The sequence below is a fragment of the Schistocerca nitens genome, chromosome 1, assembly GCF_023898315.1.
Source record: "Schistocerca nitens isolate TAMUIC-IGC-003100 chromosome 1, iqSchNite1.1, whole genome shotgun sequence".
Taxonomy (NCBI): Eukaryota; Metazoa; Arthropoda; class Insecta; order Orthoptera; family Acrididae; genus Schistocerca; species Schistocerca nitens.
Window position 1 is genome coordinate 509,791,841 of NC_064614.1, and position 26,383 is coordinate 509,818,223.

Sequence of the window (26,383 nt, forward strand, 5' to 3'; positions counted from 1 at the left end):
ACACAAACAAACACAAACATACACACAAAATTCAAGCTTTCGCAACAAACTGTTGCCTCATCAGGAAAGAGGGAAGGAGAGGGAAAGACGAAAGAATGTGGGTTTTAAGGGAGAGGGTAAGGAGTCATTCCACTCCCGGGAGCGGAAAGACTTACCTTAGGGGGAAAAAAGGACGGGTACACACACACACACACACATACACACACACACACACACATATCCATCCACACATATACAGACACAAGCAGACATATTTGAAGACCAATATGTCTGCTTGTGTCTGTATATGTGTGTGCGCGCGCGCGAGTGTATACCCGTCCTTCCCCCCCCCCCCCCCCCCCCCCCCCAAGGTAAGTCTTTCCGCTCCCGGGATTGGAATGACTCCTTACCCTCTCCCTTAAAACCCACATCCTTTCGTCTTTCCCTCTCCTTCCCTCTTTCCTGATGAGGCAACAGTTTGTTGCGAAAGCTTGAATTTTGTGTGTATGTTTGTGTGTCTATCGACCTGCCAGCGCTTTCGTTTGGTAAGTCACATCATCTTTGTTTTTGGATATATTCTACCTTATAATTACATTTACACACCATTCAGCATTATTCGAATATACACCTGTAGAAATAAATTTTATTATAATGCCTCTTCATGGTGCACAAACTTTTCATGAACTGTCACAATATTACAAAGGATGGGTTTTCACTGCAAGGCTTCAAAGCTCTTGTGTTTCCACGAGTCATATGGTAGATAAATACGGTATTGCTTGAGTTTCCAAATTCTCCACGCACTATTTCTGAAGTTTCACGATTCCACCTAGGTCCTCAACCACAAATTTTCTCTCGGGGGAACAAAATATCACACTGTAGAGGCCTAGTGCACAGACTGCACATTCTTATTAATACTTAAGATATGAAATATTTCAAGTTTTCAAGGTAATTTAATGAAAGTAGGTTTTTATTTCCTTAGACAGAGAGAGGGATTGTGTGTGTGTGTGTGTGTGTGTGTGTGTGTGTGTGTGTGTGTGAGAGAGAGAGAGAGAGAGAGATATGGGAAAGGAGGACACTGTTAAGGATAAGAAATTCTATGAATGTTTTAGAAGAACTGTGTAGGAAAAGGATGCTCTAGGCTCTAGTCTGAATAAAGAAACTCATCTCACAGTGCATAAAGATATATTTAAGTCTTCATGTACAAGCAATTATACATAATCCACTTACTGAATATCCCTACATCTGTGGAAGTGTGGCAACAATCCCTTCAAGGGCTACTTGTGCAATAAGGCAATACCTTGAAGGACACAGTCTGCCTCACAGCTCAACATCATCATAATTAAGTGGGCTGAGCCCCATGATCATCATAGATGAACAGGTGTGCAATACACCTTCAAAACGAGATTAACAAAACACAAAGGGAAGAAATGTTAGTCAACTCCTTTCCTTTTGTATCATTAATTGGTAAAGAATATTTTCCAATACATTTCTGCGTTCTCACTTGTATTTATATATATGTACGTACGTATATATTTATTATAATGCGATCAAAATACGCTTGGAGAACACAAATGTTCCATCATTACATAAAATGAACACTTGAACAAACTCCATAACCCAGGCTTCAAGAGCAGCCAAATCTATATGCAGCAATACTACCATATTTATATTATTTACTCTCTATTCCTTTTCTCATGTTGTCCAAACTAGATTGACAGTATAGGTAAACTGCAGAAAACTGAAGACCAACAGTTCCCTTACTAAATAAAAAATGAAGAACAGTTCTTTGCTTATCACAGAACTATGGGATGAGAGAGGAAAAAAATTCATTGCAGATAAATCTGTATTCTTTTATTTCTTAAACTACAAAGCAATTATCAAATAAAGGACGAAACATGCAAAGAACTTATTTTTGAAAGATGAGCTACAGTATCTCTTGGTTCACAAAATAGTTATATACACCGAATTCATTAACCGCTAATTTCCGACGCGCCTCATAGCTACAATATTACAGCGGCACCCACAACAATCATATATTAAGAGAGGGACAAGTTCCATCATTGAGCCACGAGTTGACAAGTGCAACATAAACCCATAGACTGGGTACAAGCGAACTTGCTTTAATGCATGTCAACTATAAATGTGGCCTGTTTTGGCAAGCCATTAGCAAAACATGGACTGGGTCAAAGTAAAATACCTAGAAACCAAATGAATTTTCAATTGCACGAGTTTCCTGATTGGGGTTTCTAATAAGCTACCAGAGGTCTGTATCCCAAACACTAGGTGAAAAGACCAAAGCATTTTTATAAGCTACAGATGGATCTTTTTAATAAAAAAAGTTCATGTTTAGAAGATATACGTCTTTAACTAGCTTCACGTCTGAACATTATGCTGAATTTCTTCCTTAATGACTCCATTTGGCATGCCATTGCTGAAACGAAAAAAATGTAATTAATAATATAAAGATTTGTACACAATTTAAACAACAGTAAACTTAAAACCATATGCAGTATACCATAAAAGGTAACAAACTTACATGTGGCTTCTCCTGAACATCTTGCAAGCCCCAACTGGGAGCTTCCATTTTAACAGCATCCATATCTGCACTAGCTCCTGCTCCTGCACCAGCAACTCCAAATTGTGGCATCAGCGGAAGACCATGATGCATTAACGACAAGGCTGCTACTGTGCCACTGCCATTATGGAATGAGTGTTGGTTCTCTGGATGTCCTGCCTGTAAAATGTAAATTATGCTATCATAGATTGAGTTCAAAGTCATTACACTGTATGGTTTCCATAAAAATGGATGGGTCATTTTCTTTCCACATTATCAGAAAATTTCAAAAACATAATACACGAATCTTTTTACACTGTGTTAAGAAGTTTTCTAACCTAGACGACACACTGATCTGAAGGTCACAAAAAATGACTCCATTGGAATAAACTGTGATCTGTGAACTTTTAGACCAACATTTCTCATCAGAGTTGTAACTGTGATATGCATTCATTACTGAATGCTACAATTTACTGTTCTTTAGCAAAGATAATCAAAGCAAATTCAATGACAATTACACATTGTCCTCTCAGATCCCTAGTGTTGAACCATCATCTAAACACTTCCAACTTTGTACACTTGGTTCATCATTTGTCAATTATCTTGGAATATTTACAGTGATGGGGGCAGTAATAGCCTTAGTTCATTGTGTCATTTGCTGTGTCACATTTCAAATGTTCTGCCAACATATCGATAAATTCAGGGTAACAGACATCAAGCTGGCCATCTTCGTATGCATTACTGCTTCCTGAACTCTGCCTGGATAGTGCTATTCCAAGACAGAGAAGTCAATGAGCTGACTAAAGATCTGCTGCAGTTACCCCTCAACAATAAGAGCAGTTTTGCACTCCATTCTTTCATGCGATTAACATATAATTGTACACATCCTATGAAATTCTCCTTTAATGTATGTACAACATTTATCATTTCCAAAAGACGTTCTGTGTTCCTGAACAAACAACTATAATTTACAGTTATTTGTACAACAGATACATTATAAGTGGTACTTAAGGCACGAAACTTGTTTGATAACATTAAAATTGATCAGTAGAAAAGATCATAGTGTCCATGTGTTTGGGAATAGTGCATAGTAAAAGAAAATGAAAGTGCAATACAGCATATATCAGTGGGGGTGACAAGTTGCAGAAAAAGAACATGCAAGGCTTAACTCTGGGGAGGCACCAAATCATGTATGCACTTTCAGCCAGAAGACAGCATTCGACAGAGCAAATAAAAGATGTGTATCAGCAATTTAACAAGCAGCGGCTTGTGCACATGGAGCACAATAAATTTAACAGATGAGCAGTGTTGTAGGGGAGCTGTAACTGTAGTGGCTTTATTGACAGTAAGTATCAACGTGGATACACTGGAGGTTGTTAGTGAGACTCAACAACTGCAACCAGTAACAGAAGAGCAGAAAACGAATCTCTGAAAGTAGTGACAGTCACTTAAAGAATGTGGCTGTGTTATCAGTCCATTTGAAAGTGATCAAATTCCTGCGATGAGCACAGAAAACTTGAAAGGGATTTAAATGTGTTCTTGAAATGGATTGGGTTTCAAATACATTAGATAAAATACAGCAATAATAATGTAAGGACGTAGTTTGGGGAATTAAGACCTGATATGAAACCCAAGAGTAGTCCGTTTAAAATAATGCAAAAATGTGTTAACCAAAGAGAAACTGCAAATACAGGCTGTTAATATTTTCCACTCAGGGACGAATGTAAATTTGTATGTGATGAGTGTAAGACCTACAGCCGTGAAAGTAATTAAAAGATTAAGAGAGATGTAGTTAACTGGTTAATGCACAGAATGTATCATATGTAATGGCACTAATGCAGGCAGTTACATAGAATCAGGAATATGTCAACCAAATAAGCATGCTGACAGCGTAGAATATTGGTTTGATGTAAGCAATTTTGCAAGTTCGACTCTAGAAGCAGTGTGAACCCAGTAGATTTTTTGAAATGACTTTACCTACACAATGGGACCCTGAAGCCATTTGTTGGGATTTGGCGAACAAGGCTAGATAAAAAACATACTCTGGGTTTGAAGAGTAAGTTACCTATATGAAAGTGTAAGGGAGTTGTTGATCTGACCCCCCAGGTATAATGTACGAGTTCCTTATCAAAAACTTTATTTACTACGTACTGTCTACAATAGGCTCAAATGGCTCTGAGCACTATGGGACTAAACTTAAGAGGTCATCAGTCACCTAGAACTTAGAGCTACTTAAACCTAGCTAAACTAAGGACATCCTACACATCCATGCCGGAGGCAGGATTCGAACCTGCGACCGTAGCGGTCGCGCGGTTCCAGACTAGTGCCTAGAACCACGCTCGGCCACCCCGGCCAGCCCTAGAATAGGATCCCTGTACTAGGAACCATGAGAGACACTGTATAAAAAGGGATTATGTAAATAACTATATCATGTATGTCTACAAATAAGGAATTTAAAACATATTCCGTATAGGTATCGTTAATTTATAAGCATACATTACTTTATAAAAACATGGGATATTATTTAGAAAAACTGTACAAGATAATTCCCTAACAGTATCTGTTAATTGGTGGACTTGCTTGAAATTCACAATCAAGCTTGTGCTTTCATAACAGGGAAAAGAACCACTTTTGTAATATGAATTAACACAATAGGAGTGACTATGCAATGAAACAAAACTAAAATATCTATTTAATTTAACAGTCCAAACATATAATTTTTGTAAATAATTTTTGTAAGCAGTAAGAGTTACGACGAAAGGGATACTAAGTTAGAGCATACCAATGATTCATTCATTTATTTCATACTTGTTTTAAGTGCCATATTTACAATAATTTGTTGCTTATACAACAGCTGTGTTTATATTATTGTAAATCTGTTGTAGTAGGGCAAGGTGCACTGGAAAACTTTGTAAAAATTTGCAACTCTGTGATTTATATATTGCCATTTTCTTATTTTTTAAGTAAATTCGTTTAGTTCAATTTAAAGCTCATTCAGAATTTATTTCTACTAACCCACTTCTTTTATTTAGTGTCTGACACTAACTTTTTCAGTGATAACTTCAAATTCAGTGGGGGCTACAGCAACATATCAGGTTGGTACATGTCATGTTGGCTCTCCTCATTTGGGTTACTGCCCAACTGAATATTAATTCCAGCTTTTCTAGTGCCAGAACCCACTTCTAAAGCTCTCCTAGCTGATAGTCCCATTTTACTTTTTTTGGGAATGTGCATAATTTAGAAGTTGTCAACTCATACAAAGGTTTGATGGATGAGGTTCGCTTCTGTCGGATCGATGATATACATAACCATCCCTACAAGTAACTGGTTTCTAACTTCTACATTAAGAGCATATACTAGACACAAGCTATGGGACTTTACATAGTTGTTATAAATTTTCTTACGGACTTACCTGGAAAGGAGCTTCTACCATATGCTGCAAATCATCAGCGGAAGGCAGACGACCATAATGTGATGGATTAGTTCTGAAAAGTTGCTGCTGTTGCTGCTGCTGTTGCTGCTGTTGTTGCTGCTGCTGCTGCTGGGGATGACCCCGATCCACGGTATGTCCAGGCCACACCTTTGGCTCGGCTGCACCTAGCATCCAGTCAGGATCACCAGCTACATTATTGACAAGGTTCTTCCAGCTAGCACGTTCAGTGCCTATTGGCCGGATTTTGCGGTCTTCTGTCGATCTTCCATCACCTGCACCTCCAGCAGGTGATGGTGGTGGCGATCCACCACTTCCATTTTCAAGACCAGCAAGCAAGTCTGCCGAGCCAGGGAGCCCAGCTGCTAGACTAGCCAAGTGAGCTATTGCACCAGAAGGAAAGCCAAGCTGCCCAACAACATCTGCAGGATGATGTGGTCCTGGTCCATGGTATGGCTGCCCATACAACTGCCACCGTGGATTTCCTCCAGCACCAGCTGCACCATGACCACCATATGGTCCAGGAGGCTGTTTTCCTGCTGGTCCAGGTGCTGCAAATGGAACACCAGAAAGTCCAGGCAGAACTGCAGCTAACCCAGGAGCAGATGAGGGGGGTGGTGGAGCTCTATTATGATATCCTGAAGCAAATGCACCTGGTGGTGGTGCCTGTTGTGGCTGCTGTTGCTGAGCCTTACCAGGTGGAAGGTGAAGGCTGAAATCAGGAGCTCGGGGATTGAGTCTTGACATACTTACAGTTGTCACAGGGGGAGCATGATGATGATGGTGCTGCTGCTGATGGTGGTGGTGATGATGAGGATGAAATGGAGCTAGCAACTGAGGTTCTGAAACAGGTCCTGGTCCAGGTGGAACCATTTTCAAAAGCTGTGTTTGCTGTTCTGGAGTTGCAAAAATAGCAGGTCCAGGACCATGGTCATGAGATGGAGGGACACGAGGTTGGGCAAGTTCAGCTGTTGGGAAACCACTGCGTGCAGCACCAAATACTGCATCCCCAGCTCCACCTGGTGAAGCCTGTTGTTGGGGTGGCTTATTTGGATGGTTAAGACATGGCCCTATAGACTCTGTTGAGAAGGTGGGTGCATTCTGGTACTGCGGTCCTGGTGCAGCAGAGAGGGATGGTGGAGTAGTGCTATTGCTGCTCGTTTTTGATGAAACTGGGGAGCATACAGCATTTCCGCGATAGCCAGGTGCCTTTGCAGCATCAACCTGTACAATAAAGAAGAACCATCATCAGATTACAAGCAATATTAAGGTGCACATTAACATAAAAAATATAAACACAGCAATGGCAATATAACCAAATAATGAACACATTACTGCTGTTCTACACATGTTGTCAGCTGTAAGAACCCATTATACAGAGATCACTTTTAAATCACTCCATAAATCAGACACTGCAACAACTGGATAGTGTGTCTGTGGAATAAGTGTGTGAACTTTGAAATGTAGTACAATTCAATATGAATATGGTTATTCCATATGGATATAACCATTTAATGAAGAGTGATACAACAATAAAAATTATAGAGAATGTAAAATAAAACTTCAAAAATTTAATATTGGTGTATGGTTCTTTGCCAATTTTAAATCAACATCATCCAAACAGTTGGATCGGTGGTACTAGCCGTAATGATGCTGTGTTGTTCTCTTGGCCTTGTAACCCTCCAAATCCGACTCCCACGGAATTCTTTTTATGGACTTATGTTAAAGAAGAACTTTTGTATGAACCTCCTGTTCTAACAACAATTTCTGACTCCAAAATGTGCATATTTAATGCAGTCACTTCAGAGTCCACATATGCCTCAGAATGTATGGTGTGACATGTATTATCCCTTTCACATTGTTCTTGTGACCAACAGATGTCACGTTGAACATATACACTGACACGCCAAGGTACTGTGGCTACCACCCACATTGAGACTGAACGCCATCTGCTGGCACTGCAGAACAGAGACGAATGCGAACCATTCTAGTGACAATAAAGAATGCAAATGAGGAAATCCACTAACGTAAGTGACATTGTCAAAGGACAGATTGTTATGACACTGTGCCTGGGAATGAGCATCTCTGAAATGGAAAAGCTAGTTGGCTATTCGCTTGCTACTGTTGTAAAGATCTTGGAACTGGTTGAAGAATGATGGTGATGACATCCTCCAGCAGGAGAAATGTCCAGACTACAAGACCAGAATTATGCTACAGTGGTTTGAGGAGCATTATAGTGAAGTTATATTTATGTCTTCACTACCAAATTAGTATCATCATAACCCACGAAGTACATCTGCAATACTACTGGGTACCAGCTCTATGTCTTCAAACCACCAGCCAGTAATTTATGGTAAACGTATGGCTTATGCAGAAACATTTGGTGCTAAGTACCTCAGAAATCTACCAAGGACTTGTCAAATCCATGCCGTTCAGAATCACTGCTGTACTACATTCCAAAGGTGGATCACATGATATTAAGCAGATAGTCACAACGTTTTCTCTCTTCAGTGTAAAAAAAAAAAAAAAAAAAAAAAAAGAGAACTTAACTTTCCATTCTCTACGATTCTTACACCAAATCTGCATTATCGCTTATTAATTTAACACTGTTTACACTTAATGGAATAATGTTAGGCATTTACTTTGCAGTAGTGTCGTCTCCCTAGTTCTGATCTGGTAAAAGATGGTAGAAGTTGGAACAAATTTGTGCCATTAGTGTTTTGCCTCCTAACACTACCAAAATAACAGCAACTATACTGTGTTTCATGTAGTTCGCATTTTTATTATCAAGCCAGGGAGGTTAGACTATTACAAAACTGCATTAACTTTGATTTGCAGGTAGAAATTATCAACTACTGTATGGTGTAAATTATGTTTGGAATAAGTAGTTGTTTACAAAGTCTTGGTTGGGTTAGGAGCTATTTGCAAAAACTGAAAATTTAAATACAATAATAACTATCACTCACATTTTGCATTTCTTTCAGAATATGTTTCTATTTTCATGATATTATTTTGGAGGGGGACCCAGCAGGACAGTTCTACATCATATCCAACAAAATTGTATTTCACTGTGCTGCTTGGTATCCACATACATTGAACTTCATAAAGCTATTTACAGAACATAACTCTGTAATTTGGTGTATCATGCTCTGTAACACACACACACACACACACACACACACACACACACACACACACAGGTTGGAATTTTAATAGCGGCAACTATTTATTTACAGCTCGTACAAAATTGAAACACGTATCTGAGTTTTATTGACCTTCAAAGTAGTCACCAGCATTGTGTATAACCTGTTGCCAATGATGTGGAAGCCGTAGGATACTCTCAGCGGTACCAGTTGTGTTGACAGTTCAAGCGGTGCAGTCTATTGCCTGACGAATTTGTAGCAGTTCTGAAGTGAATGCCGTGAAGTGTTTGCTTCAGTTTAGAAAACGAGTTGAACTCACGAGGGCTTAAGTCAGGGAGTGCAGTAGGTGGTATAGCACTTAGCAGCCCCATCAGTCAAACAAATCAGTAACAGCTTGCACTGTACGTGCTTGGGCATTGGCCTGCAGGACCTGATGAGGTCCTGCAGGAAGTGTCATCACTTCTGTCTCTAAACTGGTCATAGGTTGTGTTCCAAAAATGAACAGCATACAGACAGAAGTGATGAGACTTCCTGCAAGACCTGACCATCATTTTGCAGGACAATGCTCAAGCACATACAGTAAAAGCTGTTACTGATTTATTTGACTTAGGAGGCTGCTAAGTGCTATACCACCTACTGCACTCCCCTGACTTAAGCCCTCATAGGTTCAACTTGATTTCTAAACTGAAGGTAACACTTCACGGCATTCGCTTCAGAACTGCTACAGATTTGTCGGGCAATAGACTGCACCGCTCGAACTGTCAACACAACTGGCACTGCTAAGAGTATCCTACGACTTCCACATTGCAGGCAACGGGTTATACACAATGCTGGTGACTACTTTCAAGGTCAGTAAAACTCTGAAACACGTATCTATTTTGTACGAGCTGTAAATAAATAGTTGCCACTACTGAAGTACCAACCCTTGTGTTATATTAGAGGGAAACATTCCATGTGGGAAAAATATATCTAAAAAAAAAAAGATGATGTAACTTACCAAACGAAAGCGTTGGTATGTTGATAGACACACACACACACACACACACACACACACACACACACACACACACACACACACACACACAAAATTCAACTTTCGCAAACCACGGTTGCTTTATGAGGAAAAGGGAAGGAGAGGGAAAGACAAAAGGACGTGGGTGTTAAGGGAGAGGGTAAGGATTCATTCCCATCCCGAGAGCGGAAAGACTTACCTTAGGGGGAAAAAAGAACAGGTATACACTCGCACACACACCAATATCCATCCGCACATATACAGACACTGGCAGACATGTGTAAATGCAAAGAGGTTGGGCAGAGATGTCAGTCGAGGCGGAAGAGGCAAAGATGTTGTTGAATGACAGGTGAGGTACTAGGGACGGCAACTTGAAATTAGCGGAGGTTCAGGCCTGGTGGGTAACGGGAAGAGAGGATATACTGAAGGGCAAGTTCCCATCTCCAGAGTTCTGATAGGTTGGTGTTGGTGGGAAGTATCCAGATAACCCGGACGGTGTAACACTGTGCCAAGATGTGCTGGCTGTGCACCAAGGCATGTTTAGCCACAGGGTGATCCTCATTACCAACAAACACTGTCTGCCTGTGTCCGTTGATGCGAACGGACAGTTTCTTGCTGGCTCCCTCATTCTTTTCATGATCTCTTCAATGTTGACAAATCAGTGCCCTTACATGCCCTTTTCATGCGTGGGAATAAGAAGTCTCACAGAGCCAGATCGTGTGTGTAAAGCGTTTGAGGCAGCAGAAACGCGTAACTTTTAACAAAAACACACTGGTGTGTGCGTGTTTTTGGACGGTGTGACAATGACGCTGTCCAGTGGCTCACTATTGCTTTGTTTCTGGGTTGTGACCATAACACTATGACTCACCACCAGTAATGACCTTTGACAGAAAATCTGGATCAGTTTCAAGCTGTTGTTTCAAAGCGTGACATGTCTCAACTCGATGTTCCATTCGACTGTCAGTCATAACCCAAGAAACAAACTTCACACCAACCCTTTTCATTCCCAAATATTCCATTAAAATTTGCTGAATCAAGCTCCAAGATAACCCACTAATCTCTGATAATTGATCAATTGTCTGCAGTGTGTCTGTGAGCACAAGCTCTTCATATTTTCAATATTTTCGTCGATTCAGGCAGTTGATGGACGTCCAGAGTGAGGTTCGTCATCAATCAACATGTTGCCATTTTTAAATCAAGCAAACCACTCTTACATTTCAGTTTTTCCCATAGTGTCATCTTGGTAAGCTGTTTTCAACATTAAAGCAGAAACACTTTTACAGAGTAGAAAACAACCATGGCTGTACATTATTCACTTAAACTTGCCATCATAAAAACAACAACACAACTGCACTAGCAAAAACAATCACTGCAGATGAACAAAACAAGCCAGGTCGATAACACAAGTGGTACTGAACTGGTAATGAATTGCACTATACACACCTAGCAGCAAAAGTTATTCCCGTTGGTACCCCTCCTAGCTAAAGTGCTGATTTCTCAAATAACATTCTCTAAATTGATGAACTGTACTTTTTCCACCAGGCTGCAAAAAATGTTTACATCAATTGTTTGAACTACCCTTGGTTTACAGAAAATACCATTAAAATTTTAAATAAAACTGGAAGCTTCGACTTCTTAAGAGAAGGAAGTCATGTGGGACACCCTGCAGACTTCGTTCCAATGTAAATTGGAATGTTTTCCAGGGTAATGGCATGTAGGGCTTTGTAATTTAAATGTTATTTTTACTTCAAAGAGCTCAGGGAAGGGAAAACTGAACATACTTATGTAAATTTCTGAACCTATTAGAATACTTCTGGCTCCACGTTTCCGGTTCATGAAATTAACGTATCTATAACCAGCTTGGTCCAGTACTACGAACGAGTCAACACATTCAGCAACTAAACACAAGTGCCATCTTCAAAGAGTTAACATCACAACAAAATGAACCATTCAAAAGAACAGAACCATCATCATCATTGTCAGAATCACTTGAAAATACTGACATCTCACACTTCTTCACAGGTCTTTGAATCATCCACAGAACTATAAAAACAGTCATTCACAGTGTCATCCGGATCTTCATACTGATTAGAAAGATCTGAATAGTCATTGCAGAAACCTCAGAAAATATTTAAGGTTTGTTCATTTCCTTCTGTTCTCTGAAGGGGACAATCTTTGTAAGCAGGAGAAACTTCAAGGCGAAAATAGTAACTATTTGAAATGTCAAAATACAATCAAACTGCTATGTAAGCAAAATGCACATGAAGGCAGTCAAGTGTGACACACTGACTACTGGTGTAAATACCTCATAAATACCCACACCTCAATTGATCAAGATGTTAAAATGTATCACAGTATATGCCATCTACAGACAGCGTGTGGGAAATACAAGTTACCTTGAGATACACATGTAATGGACTCTATATCCGCTCACAATGTGTTAAATAATAAATGCAATACAGGTCAGAAATATAAACAATCTTTCAGTATTCTGTAATTAACTGAGATTTCTAATTTTACTATCATTTATGTTATTAAACTCTTATCACTGAATACACACTTTTGTCTGATTAAAACCTATGGTTCTAATATAAATAATGAAGTAAAAATGGTATTTGATATATATATGAGCCATTACAGTATTTAATCTCTGCTGCCAGTGTGATCAGAAAATCTTTACCTGAGGAGGGACGTTTTCAAGGAACTTCGTGCTAGAGCTGCTAGATCCTGATCCTGGGGCACCACCAGTTGCTGCAACACTTGCAAAATTCATAATTGTTTTTGTTGCTTCACTGTCTCTTCCCCACATTGACTGCTGGGCCACCTGTAAATTTTAGGTTTTTGGATTACTATACATGACAAAATTACAATAAATACTTCAATTTTTATTAAATCAGCCATATAACCAAAGAAGCAATCCACAAAAAATAAAATATTACTTCATTATCTTTAATTCACAAATTAATTTGCACATTTATTCATGGGGGACATGCGAAGTTAAAACACTTCGAGGGAAAGGTGGTGGTAAATTTCCGAAGGCTTGGACCGGAAAAAATGATAAACAGAAAGTGAACACAGGGAAGTGTGAATGATGAGTGTTGCACTACAAGTTACCAAGAAGGCTACTAAACTGCCCCCCCCCCCCCCTCTCTCTCTCTCTCTCTCTCTCTCTCTCTCTCTCTCTCTCTCTCTCTCTCTCACACACACACACACACACACACACACACACACACACACACACACACACACACAATGAAGGAAACATTATCAAATGTGATGTGCTGAAACATTTAGGTTTCCAACCAGGACACACCATTTCCACAATGCACCTACTTGATGAAGAAAGACTAAGAGGTGCAGGAAGAAGAGACAAAAGCCAACAACAAGCAGCAAAGGGGAAGAAAAGACCAGTGAAAAGGAAATTAACACTGGACAAACAAATGGATGCTGATAATCCATCATATGGGGCAGGACTGTATTAAAAAACTTTGGAAGCCATTTCCCGTAACTTTAAAATTTTCATCTTTGAGGAACATTTTCTCAAAAACTGCTCAGTATATCAACAAAATTTATACAAAACACTGTTTACTTCTTTTCCTTCATTTTCATAACAAATTGTAAAAAGATATTGTGTAAGTCAAGAGTTACAGAACAAAAAGTGCAAAATTTTCTGTTTAGAAAAATTGTAGAACAAAAACCAATAAATATTTCTAACATGGTATTATAACTTTGTAGATAAATACTCACTGAACATGTAGTCCAAATTTCAGAGCAATATGTTTAATGGCTTTACAAAAAATGTTCCTTCTATTTGCTAAAATTAACATGGAAGAGATGGATCATTCTGGCTCCCCTTAAGAGTTGACTCAGAGGTTAAAGCAATTTACAAATACCATAAAGTGAAATACTTTAAAAAATCTCATCACTTTTCTGGTCAGTCTTGCTTGGACGCTTTTAAGAAACATAAGAAGCCTATAACAAAAGATCTGAGGATAATGTTTGGTCATTATTCTAAAACTAAAAGCCCTTTCATCAATATCATACCATGAAAAACATTGTGTCCAACAAGTTATTGCTAATATATTTGTAATGAACAAAGAAATGGATAGCGGTAACAAGTTATTGCTAATATATTTGTAATGAACAAAGAAATGGATAGCAGTAGTTCACATAAAGAATTTTGTGACTTCTCAAAAACAATAAAAAAATTAAACGAAGCAAAAAGACCTTTCATCTTGAATGCAAAAATCGAGAAAGCAGCAACTGCAGTCAAAAAGGATTGGAAGTTTTTTAAATTTCAAAAACAAATTTGTACTAAACCAGGTGACAGTTACAATAATTAACCAACCGTATAAGATTATTTGATAGAAAAGCTAAAAACTAAGCCCCATCTTTCAAACAAAGAGGATAAAATTAAGATGATCAGTTTACCGCCAAATTCTTGGCGTCTAGCAAAAATTAGAGTGAATTTAATGTGTCAGGATGTTTGGTTAAATTAACAAGGCATTTAGTAAAATAGCAGGGAGTATTACCTGCATAAGAAATGACAAACTCATTTAATCTGATAGATGAAAAAACAATCAAAAAGGTTATAAGGTTTTATGAAAATGACAGTAACAGCTGTTTGATGCCTGGCAAAAAAAAAGACTGTGGTACTCTGTAAGCAAATGGTACTAAGGTTCTAATGCAAAAAAGTTTATTACTGTGGTGATTTACATGAACTATTCAATGAATTCAAAAAAGAAAATCCTGTCATTACAACTGGAGGGTTGAAATTTTCCAAGTTAAGATGGAAATGCTTTATTATTGTAGGGGCATGTGGCGCCCATAATGTTTGTGTTTTATCACCAGAATCAAAGTTGTTGGTATACTCTGTTCATTATAAGAATAAACATTATGGAAACAAACACAATGACTGATCAGAAGCCATAGCACACTTACACTGGTGGTGTTACATAGCACACTTACACTGGTGGTGTTACATAGCACACTTACACTGGTGGTGTTACATTCTTGGAAGTAAGTCCTAATTGCATATTTGATAACTTACGACTTAGTTACATTAAATAAAACTTTAAGATACACTAATGAATTAGCAGTCCTCAACAGTTTTCTTAACCACACTTTAGCCGTGTAGTTTGTATTGCAAAAATCATGTACAGTCAGTTTTTGTACTGTTGTGCTCCAATTGTTGCACTGTTAACATGCATTATGAAAATGGTTGTAGCTGCTTCATGCTCCCTAGTGAAACACGCAGGTGGAATATGGTTATAAAGTGGCATGAAATAGTTTGTTCTAAACGTTTTTCAGAAATTTATGCACAGTGGATATACAGTGTAATTTGTAACGTAGTAGATTGATTATCTGGGTGCAATTCATGGATCTGTGGTTCATGTCTTGCACTGGCCATCCCCCACAAGTTAAAAATTATACAGGGTGAGTCAGAAGTTACACCAACCGAAGTTCAAAACAATAGTCTGGTACGATGGAGTTCTTACTGGTGGGAATGTTTGTGTTAGTAAAGGGTGACTTTGTAAGAGACGAATAGCATGTGATACCCAAGCAATCATTTTAAAATGATGATTTGCAAGAGTTTTGCACCAATTTGTGACTGTTTATGAAACCTGGCTCCATCATTACACACCAAGATTTAAAATGGCTGTCACAACAATGGACAATGGCTTGTGAAAGTGCACCAAAGAAGGCAAAGATTATTTTGTCAGGTCGTAAGGTGATGGCAACTTTTTTTTTTTGGATGATGATGATAAAGCGCATGACTTGCACTTTGAATTGGTTCATCATCCACCCTGTTCACCAGACATAGCTCCAAGTTTCTTCTTCCTGTTCCTTGACTTGAAACTGTGGCTTGCTGGAAGGAAATTTTCGGCAAATGAAGTGTCAGTTGGAGTCAATGGGTGTTTTTCAAAGTCTGACAGAACCTATTTTTCTGATGGGATGAAAAAGCTGGAGGAGCACTGGTCCCAAGTGTATATCCCTCAACTAGACTTGGTCAAGAAATAAGGCGAGTTGCTTTTTTACCTGACTTATCAAACCGGCCCCATACTGTGAATTCATGAAAAAGACATAAAATTACAGATAAAGGTATAGGGTCAGATGATTGGAATGGGGAGAAGGTGAAGAACTTTTAAGTTCTGAAATCCACCAATGAGTTAAACGGATATTTAGGGTTAGCTGGATATTACAATCGGTGTTTCCCAAAGTTCACTAAGACTGCATGTTGACTACATAAACTGTTGAAGACCTGAGTGCCATACAAATACAGGGATCAGCAATGAGCTCCATTAGAAGAACTAAGAGAAATATTTGTAAATATTCCCACATTGAGCTAACCAGATTTCAGGCAACCATTTAAGTGAGCACGGATGCCAATGGAGCCACCGTGAGAACAGTTATATCACTAGCGACGACAAACATTGATTTTTTTTTAATTGCCTATGCTTCACTGTCATTCAACAGGGCAAAAAGGAACTATTCTGTAACAGAGTTAAATGTGTTTAGAGATCGTATGGGCTACAAATCAGTTTAGACCGTATGTCTATTGGAAATGCTTTGCCATAGTAACAGGTCACAAGCCAATGACATGAAGTTTTTGTGTCAAAGATCCATCATACTGATTACTGATACAGGGGCTGGGGCTAGAGGTATATTTTTATGGCATTGTGCACAAGCCCAGAAAGCTCCAGGTAAATGCAAGTGCATTAAAGCAATTGTGATCTTATGATGTAGAGGACATATGTAAAAGTACAGGAAACAGAAGAGTGGTTACGGAAAATGAAGACCAGGAAGAAGAAAATGACGAAAAAAGTTAACTAAGAAAAAAGCCGAAAAAATGAAGGAAATGCATGATGATAAGCTTCTTCATCTCCCAGTACTTACTGCAACCTACATCCTTCTGAATCTGTCTTGTGTATTCATCTCTTTGTTCTCCCTCTACGATTTCTACCCTCCACGCTGCCCTCTAATACTAAATTGGTGATCCCTTGATGCCTCAGAACATGTCCTGCCAGCCGATCCCTTCTTCTAATCAAGTTGTGCCACAAATTTCTATTCTCCCCAATTCTATTCAATAGCTGCTTATTAGTTATGTGATCTACCAATCTAATCTTCAGCATTCTTCTGTAGCACCACATTTCGAAAGCTTCTATCCTCTTCTTGTCCAAACTATTTATCATCCATGTTTCACTTCCATACATGGCTACACTCCATGCAAATACTTTCAGAAACGACTTCCTGACACTTAAATCTATACTCGATGTTAACAAATTTCTCTTTTTCATGAATGCTTTCCTTGCCATTGACAGTCTACATTTTATATCCTCTCTACTTCGACCATCATCAGTTATTTATCCCCCGAATAGCAAAACTCCTTTACTACTTTAAGTGTCTCATTTCCTAATCTAATTCCCCCAGCATCACCCGAGTTAATTCGACTACATTCCATTATCCTTGTTTTGCTTTTGTTGATGTTTATCTTATATCCTTCTTTCAAGACACTGTCCATTCTGTTCAACTGCTCTTCCAGGTCCTTTGCTGTCTGACAATATTACAACGTCATCGGCAAACCTCAAAGTTTTTATTTCTTCTCCATGGATTTTACTTAATTTTTCTTTTGTTTCCTTTACTGCTTGCTCAATATACGGGTTGAGTAACATCAGGGATAGGCTACAACACTGTCTAACTCCCTTCCCAACCACTGCTTCCCTGTCATGCCCCTCGACTCCTGTAATTGCCATCTGGTTTCTGTACAAATTATAAATAGCCTTTTGCCCCCTGTATCTGACCCCTGCCACCTTCAGAATTTCAAAGAGAGTACTCCAAGACAACATTGTCAAAAGCTTTCTAAGTCTACAAACGCTAGGAACGTAGGTTTGCCTTACCTTAATCTATCTTCTAAGATAAGTCGTAGGGTCAGTATTGCCTCACGTGTTCCAACATTTCTACGGAATCCAAACTGATCTTCCCAGAGGTCGGTTTCAACCAGTTTTTCCATTCATCTGTATTTTGCAGCTGTGACTTTTTAAACTGATAGCTTGGTAATTTTCACACCTGTCAATACCTGCTTTCTTTGGAATTGGAATTGTTATATTTTTCTTGAAGTCTGAGGGCATTTCACCTGTCTCATACATCATGCTCACCAGATGGTAGAGTTTTGTCAGGGCTGGCTCTCCGAAGGCTATCAGTAGTTCTAATGGAATGTTGTCTACTCCTGGGGCCTTGTTTCAACTTGGCCTTGTTTCAACTTAGGTCTTTCAGTGCTCTGTCAAGTTCTTCACACAGTACCACATCTCCCCTTTCATCTTCATCTACGTCCTCTTCCACTTCCATAATACTGTCCTCAAGTACATTGCCCTTGTATAGATCCTCTATATACTCCTTTCACTTTTCTGCTTTCCCTTCTTTGCTTAGAACTGGATTTCCATCTGAACTCTTGATATTCATACAAGTGGTCCTCTTTTCTCCAAACGTCTCTAATTTTCCTGTAAGCAGTATCCATCTTACCCCTAGTGATATATGCCTCTACATCCTTACATTTGTCCTCTAGCCATCCCTGCTTAGCCATTTTGCACTTCCTGTCGATCTCATTTTTGAGACATTTGCATTCCTTTTTGCCTCCTTCATTTACTGCATTTTTGTATTTTCCATTATCACCAATTAAATTCAATATATCTTCTGTTACCCAAAGCTTTCCACTAGTCTTTTTTTACCTGCTTGATCCTCTGCTGCCTTCACTATTTCATCTCTCAAAGCTACCCATTCTTCTTCTACTGATTTCTTTCTCCCGTCTTGTCAATCGTTCCCTAATGCTCTCTCAGAGACTCTCCCTAACCTTTGGTTCCTTCAGTTTATACAGGTCCCATCTCCTTAAATTACCAGTAATTAACAGCAGCAGCACCAATCTAAAAACAGGACACCAGACAGTGGCAGAGAAATTTGCATAAGAAATTGTGTTGAGGAACAGAATTACGGCAGTACTGTTGACCGACAAGAGATTAAATTGTTTTAAGCAAAGTATTCAAGGGGGTATGTGAATTATAAAGGATCCTGAAGATCCACGCCACAGCATTTCACCTGTAGACAGATGGGGCTCTCTAGAGAACATACAGGACACTGGTGAAATATTTACATATTATAAAAGAGAGCCATAGTAACTGCAATCAGTAGGTACATACAGTATTTTAGTATTTAATTCAACACCATATTTTTCTCGAAGTCTGAGGGCATTTCGCAAGTGCACACCATTTGAATTAATGTTTGGAAGAAAAGTGAACATACCAGTTATCCTACAGGAGGAGGAGGACAGGACTGTTAGGCATATGATGATCATTTACATCAGTTGTGAATTAGAATGCGAGAAATGCACTGGATAGCAAGAGAGAAGATAAAAGTAGTGAAGGAAATTGATAAGACACTATGTCAAGACAGAGAATCCAAGAATATTTAGAAAACGAGAAATTTCTTTTGTATGTTGAGACCGTAAGCAAAGGTAATTCTAAGAAATTAGACGCAAAATTTTGAGGACCCTATGAAGCAGTTCCAGTAGACCTGCCCAACATGACACTTAAAATACGCCTACAAATAAGCAGTACAAGCAAACTGACTGAAGTCTTATTAACGGCACGAAAAGTCAGGAGAAGGCAGCAGAATGAAGGTTTTTTTTTTTTTAAAAAAAAAAAAACTTACCTCATAGGCATTGGTCCTGCTATGAGGAGGACTGAATCACATGAAGGTGCAGTGGAGATCCGAAAGATAGAAGACTCATCTGGAATTAACTACAGTCATCAGGGCAAGATAGAGAAACGAAGAATACTGCGAAGAAATTTGTGTGTGAACCTGGGAATGCTTGACAAGACACTCTACAGAGCAATCTGAGTAGGAAACAAGGCCATCCAACATTGCACAGAAAGATTAAGCAAATTAAATATTTGTAGGGCAGAATGTAAACTAAGTAATGATGCTGACAGAAAAAGCCAGACTGTAACAAACTGAACACTCAGTTCAGCAATTAACCACATACTGTTCCAGATCTAGAACAGTATTTTCAAGTTCATGGGCAAAATCAGTAAAACACTATTTGGAACTCTGGGTTGGGTTTTTTGGGTAAGGAGACCAGACAGCGAGGTAATCGGTCTCATCGGATTAGAGAAGGATGGGGAAGGAAGTCGGCCGTGCCCTTTCAGAGGAACCATCCCGGCATTTGCCTGGAGTGATTTAGGGAAATCATTTGGAACTCTGGATGAAGCAGATGTTTCATATTGTAAAATTCACAAAATCGAAACGGAATCATGACCTAAGAGTTCGCTGAAACTATCAAACAAACAAGTGGGCCAGACATTTTTCAAATGGCTGATCCTCAAAGTGTTACGTTTTGAATGAGAGCTATAATGCCCTGTGATTTAAGAAATTGACTGCACATTCTCAGACGTAACATAAATGATCTTGCGTGGAAATTTCCTTTGAAAGTAACGCAACTCAAGCCACTATTCATAATATTTACTGGTGACCTGTTAGAAATGTATATAATTGTGACATCACGCACATTGCATGCACATTAGTTGTTACGAACGTACTGCATAATCTTCGACCTAAAGCCTTTGACACTTTACGGTGTCGGCAAACTGGTCTGTGCATTGTGTAAATTACCCATTTTCTATGCAACTAAACTTTTATTTTGGTGTTATTCCCTGATTTATGTTTCATTGCTGCAGTATTATTCAGCAGAAGTGGACAAAAGTTCTTTGTCAGAGTATCCGATCTTACACGTCAAACCTACAAAACTTAACTGAAATCTAAAACAATGAAAATCCCGGACTTCTAAGAAATTCCCGGGTTTTTCCCGGATGAAAAAATTCCCGGGTTTTTCCCGGATGAAAAAATTCCCGGGTTTTTCCCGGATGAAAAAATTCCCGGGTTTTTCCCGGATGAAAAAATTCCCGGGTTTTTCCCGGATGAAAAAATTCCCGGGTTTTTCCCGGATCTCCCGGGCCGTATACACCCTGTTTTACATAAGCCAGTATGAAGAACATATGACCATTTTGTGTCAGGAACAGGCCTCCTGCAAATGTTATGGATCACAGGTGTATATCCAGCCGAATACAGTAATACAAACCAGTGCTACTAGAAGGGACATTGTGAGGAAGTATTACAGTGGAAGTTGATTGCTGTGAAGGTAAACGTAAACATACCAGAGACAGTGGTTGTGAATGTGTGTGTGTGTGTGTGTGTGTGTGTGTGTGTTTCTCGGAAGAAGGCCTTTTGGCTGAAAGCTTATCTGTTTAACTATCTTTTTGTTTCCTCTGAGTCTTACGACTGGATAAAATCTTCTCAGTTTTCAAGCTGCGTCAATTGCAATAAAATTTTCAAGCTTTCGAAGGCTAGCTCCACCATCGTCGTCAGGAGTAAAATGACTGACTGTCGAGGCTAGTACTATTTCCCGCTTACATACTTACAATTATGGCCACTGGCTCCAATCAGAGTGGACTGAACCGACGCATGCGCAGAAGGCGAGTTGGACACCTCACAGCAGCTCTGGCCCTCTGCAGAACTGAGTGATATCAGGTGGTGTGAGGGGTTGGCGCCACATTTGAAACCGCTGCTCCCACATCCCTACAAGTGTTAAGCATCTGTTGTTGCATCGTTTTGACATCCAGAGATGTACCATGCCCTACTCAGTGCGTAGCCCTTGTCTCTGTTGAAATTGTTGCTGTTCATTCTAATCTCAGCCACCTCTTTTATAACGAAGTCCCAGTATATTGATGCATGAACAACTGTGCGAACTGTCCGACCTAGAGACATACTGCCACACTCACAAGGTACACCATACTGCTATGTCTTCTTTCACAGGGCGCAACATATCTCTTATCTTGGGGTCTGGCCAGAACAGTGGTCTCAATTGATGTATCTGCAAAACACGTCCTAGTTTGCTGCTTGTTACCCCACAGTACGGCAGGAAAGCCGCCGGGTTTGATGCTAGTATGGACACCATCCATGTGATCCATGAACTGCTCCAGTGTATTTTCACTATGAGGTCGTATCAGGAAGGTGTCATTGATGTACCTAAGGAAGCAAGACAGTTGCAACACTGCAGAGTTCAGAGCCTGCTCCTCAAACTGCTCCATGAAGAATTTCCTTATAAAAGAGGTGTCTGAGATTAGAACGAACAGCAACAATTTCAAGAGAGACCAGGGCTACACATTGAGTAGGGCGTGTGGCAGGCTTTGGATGTCAAAGGAAGCAATGGTGGATGCTCAATACTTGTAGGGAGGCGGGAGTGGCAGTTTCAAACGTGGTGCCGTCCCGTTGCACCACCTGACGTCACTTGGTCCCGCGGCAGGCCAGAGCTGCGATGAGCTGCCCAACTCTGTTTCCACTCACGGGTTGCTTCAGCCCTCTTTGATTGGTACCAGTGGCCGTAATGATAGGTATTTAAGCAGGAAATAGTGCCAGCCCAGCCATTCAGTAGTTTTACTCCTGACAACAAAAGAAGAGCTTGCCATCAAAAGCTCGACAATTTTAATGGAATTGACTCAGCTTGAAACCTGAGAAGATTTTATCTTTTTGTTGTGCCTATTTGTGTCTCAGCACCTCAGCTGTATGGTGAGTAGCGATCTATCCTTTTCTTAATATTGCCATTACTCCATCCTGGAGTTTCCAGTGTTAAACTCGAAAGTCTGCAATTTGTAAGTTGGTTGTTACACTTGGCGGGAAGTTTATGCAGTACAATTCACAACAAGACCACTTTTAAATACTAGGTAGTCTATTGTCAAAAATGACAAGTTATGAATGTGTGCACTATGTTTTGACTATTATCATTTGAATGTGTGCAACATTTGAAGTACTGCATGTTAAAGAGTTAAAAACAAGTGGAGTCGTGTGGTAAGTGTTGGAATCCACATTTTAACATATTTGAGATGCTGAGATAGGGAAGTTACATCAATTGACATGAAATGGTCATTAAGAAACACAGAAGTATATACAGTATACAGGGCAGATATTATTTTTATTACTGTACTTTAATTAAACATTCTTACCTTTGTGAAGTTGTCATTGAACAAAGAGTATTCAAGTGGAGCAGCATTTGGGGCTGCAACAGAAACCTGCTGTGTTTCTGGAGATGGCGGCTGAGCTTGTTGGTGCTGTGCTTGTGTCAACTGCTGTTGCACAATCTGGTGTTGTTGCTGTTGGTGGTGTTGGTGTTGTGCCTGCTGCTGTTGCTGGTTGTGGTGGTGGTTGTGATGGTGATGCTGCTGCTGCTGCTGCGGCTGCTGCTGAGATGACTGTTGTTGCAATGATTGTTGCTGCTGCTGTTGTACATGGTGATGCTGCTGTTGCTGGTGGTGGTGTTGCTGTTGGTGATGGTGCTGCTGCTGCTGCTGATGGTGCTGCTGCTGCTGATGTTGCTGTTGCTGTTGATGATGCTGTTGCTGATGTTGCTGTTGTTGTTGTTGTTGTTGCTGCTGCTGCTGCTGCTGTTGGTGGTGGTGGTGCGGTTGCTGCTGCTGCTGCTGCTGCTGCTGAGGCTGAGAAATTACCTGCTGCTGATGTATCTGTGACTGCTGCAGAGTCACTGGAGGTGGGGGCGGTGGAGGTGCTAGTGAAGTCTGCTGCTGACCACTCTGTGTTACGTTTTGTTGCTGTTGACACTGTTGTGACATCTGCTGCTGCTGCTGCTGCTGTGGTGGTGACTGTTGTACTGACACTGCTTGCTGTGGCTGTGGTGTAGCAACACGTGCAGCAGCTGTTGTTGAGGCCACTGTCACCTGAGGCTGACTAGCAGCAGGTGCTGCCACTGAAGCACTGGTTGCTGGTGTGGTTGCTGATGGAAATGGTGCCTTACCAGGTGTGATCTGAAAACCACCCGGTTGTGGAACTCCAGGTACTTGTGAGCTGGAAGCTAAAGTAGTGGTGTTCGTGTTGGTGGCAGTGGTAGTGGTGGTGGTACTGGTGCTGGTGGTTGTGGTGGCAGTAGTAGTGGCAGTAGTAGTAGTCATCGTCGTCGATGTTGCTGTTGTTGACTGCTGAGTGGAAGGCCTATGATGCTTTGGAGAAGCAGCTTGCTGCTGCTGCTGTTGGTGGTGATGGTGGTGCTGTTGCTGCTGCAGCAATATAGAAGTTTGGCTTGCTGCCGGTAACGAAGTAGGCTGAGATACCACCCGAGATAACTTTGTTGAACTCGGAAGGCCTCCAGGAACCTGCAGTGGTGGTGCCTCTGTTAGTTTTGCTGCAAATGTCGGTGGTGTACTGCTACTAGCTGCTTTTGATGTGCGGCCCGATGTCATGATGGCTGAGGTATATGACATTGTAGTTTTTGTATTTGAAGCCGCAGCCATCTGAGCTGCAGCGGCAGCTGCAGCCGCAGCTGCACGTTTCTCTGCTGCAAAAAGATTTTAAAATTACATTTCATCGGATCTAACATTCACTACTTTTGAAATGTTTGACTACAGTATAAAGAAGATAAAGGGAAACAGAAATGGACATTACGCAACAGTCTGATAACCATTCAGAAATTTCCTTTCAGTATTAATTTCCAATCAAGCCTCCCCTAGCCCGACACCCAACCCATATCACACAAATAAAGTCAGTTTCCTTCTCTCACGATTGAAAAATAAAGGAAGAGTCAATCTAAATGAAATGATATTGGGACTATGCTAAGCTACTGATCAATAAGGAAATCTAATACCTATACTGAGGTAAGGGCCTAATAGAGAGGGATATAGGTAGGTGCTGCACCAGATAATTTGAATGCCATACTTGAAATATTCTAAGTTTAACTGTGTCTACTGTTGGGTTTAATGATAAATGCTGATTCAGTCTGACTTTTTTTCAATGTCAGTTTAAAATCTCTTAAGTTCCCAACCAACTCATCTGTCACAGGCAAGGTCATCAGTTCAAGGACGCAAATAAGGCATTTTTATTTATTTATTTATTTATTTTTTTTTTTTGAGCGAGCACATTGAACACTGCATTATGTGAACAAGTTTAACACTAGGCTCATTGCATTTTCTTAAAATGCAACAAAATGCTAGTCAGTATTTGAATTACACTCATTCTTAAAAAATTTAACTAGCACAGTTTACATAGTTCCTATCAATGCACCTTGATTGGCGCTTGTATAGAAACAAACATTTTTTTATGTTCACTTTCAAGGAGACCACTATTCTGCTCTCATGACCTAAGAAATTACCTAGCATAGAACCCCAGAAACAAAAAGACAAAAATATGACATGTAGGGTAACGCAATACATGCACAAAACTAAGAGACAAAAACACGTACGTAAGTGCAAAATGTAAGCCCTTATACATGATTTCTTTCAGAACAGACACACTGCTGTCTGAAATTGGCATATTCATCATCTACCCATAATTTTATTTCTTTTATTTGTGTTGACAATGCTGTGCTAGGAGTGTCGTGCTTTGGTTTGAGTTTCTTTAAGGGTTGGTGCAATGCAGTTAAGACAAATACACTGTTACTTCAGTTTTACATTTTCAGAATTGATGTTTTCCAGCTGTTTACATTGTTTTATTTGTTCCTTCAAATTTTCTATGCTCGTAAAGTCAATTTGCATCTACTTGCATACTTCCTTAATTATAAATTTCTCATTACTTACACTTTAAAACAATGTTCAGGGAGAGAAACAAAACAAAAAGCTGCATAACTGACATAGAAGGATGCTGGCAAGACATTTGTCTGTCAAGTAATGTTTACAAATATACAGAGTTAACTGTCTTATGCCGTAACATTGCCATCGAAACAACAACTATATAGTATGTAGCACTGCTCATAGTTATTGAATGGTTTGTACTAAATTTCAGTGTTAGATCGAACAGGTGGAAACTCAGCAATGCTAAAGTAGTGCTATGAAAGCACCTCACAAAACTAACTCGGCTCAGTGACATGAGAGGTAACTGTGGCAGTTGTAGGAATTACAATGCATTTGCTTATCCCAATGGCTTTAAAAATGCTACACACTATTACATGGGCTCAACAAAGGTTTTTCCGATTTATTTTTGGCATTATTAAATCTCACAGACTGTGTTGCACTGAAGAGAGAATTTTTGTTTTTTATAATGGACCCTGTACCTGCTGCGACATGGCGTGGAGCTGTCCCTCTTGTTACTGGAGGAGGAAATGATCCACTTAATTTTGAAGCTGATGCTGACCGCAAAGAAGTGAACAGTGGTACCGGTGCACCTACAACTGTAAAACAAAAACAACAAAATATCAAATAAGAAGGAAAAACTATACA

At 39.7% G+C, this 26,383-nt stretch overlaps 1 protein-coding gene across 1 annotated transcript in view; it reads right to left on the minus strand.

Moving 5' to 3' along the window:
- Window positions 1-1,144: 1,144 nt before the first annotated feature.
- LOC126253159 (ankyrin repeat and KH domain-containing protein 1) overlaps window positions 1,145-26,383 on the minus strand; it is a 241,908-nt gene continuing 216,669 nt past the window's right edge. The window contains exons 37-42 of the mRNA XM_049954320.1: window positions 26,218-26,334; window positions 23,168-24,510; window positions 12,799-12,942; window positions 5,946-7,187; window positions 2,516-2,713; window positions 1,145-2,410 (exon numbers count right to left, since the gene is read on the minus strand). Of these exons, the coding sequence (XP_049810277.1) occupies window positions 2,384-2,410; window positions 2,516-2,713; window positions 5,946-7,187; window positions 12,799-12,942; window positions 23,168-24,510; window positions 26,218-26,334 (3,071 nt within the window). The 3' untranslated portion in view covers window positions 1,145-2,383. The remainder of the gene's footprint in view (window positions 2,411-2,515; window positions 2,714-5,945; window positions 7,188-12,798; window positions 12,943-23,167; window positions 24,511-26,217; window positions 26,335-26,383) is intronic.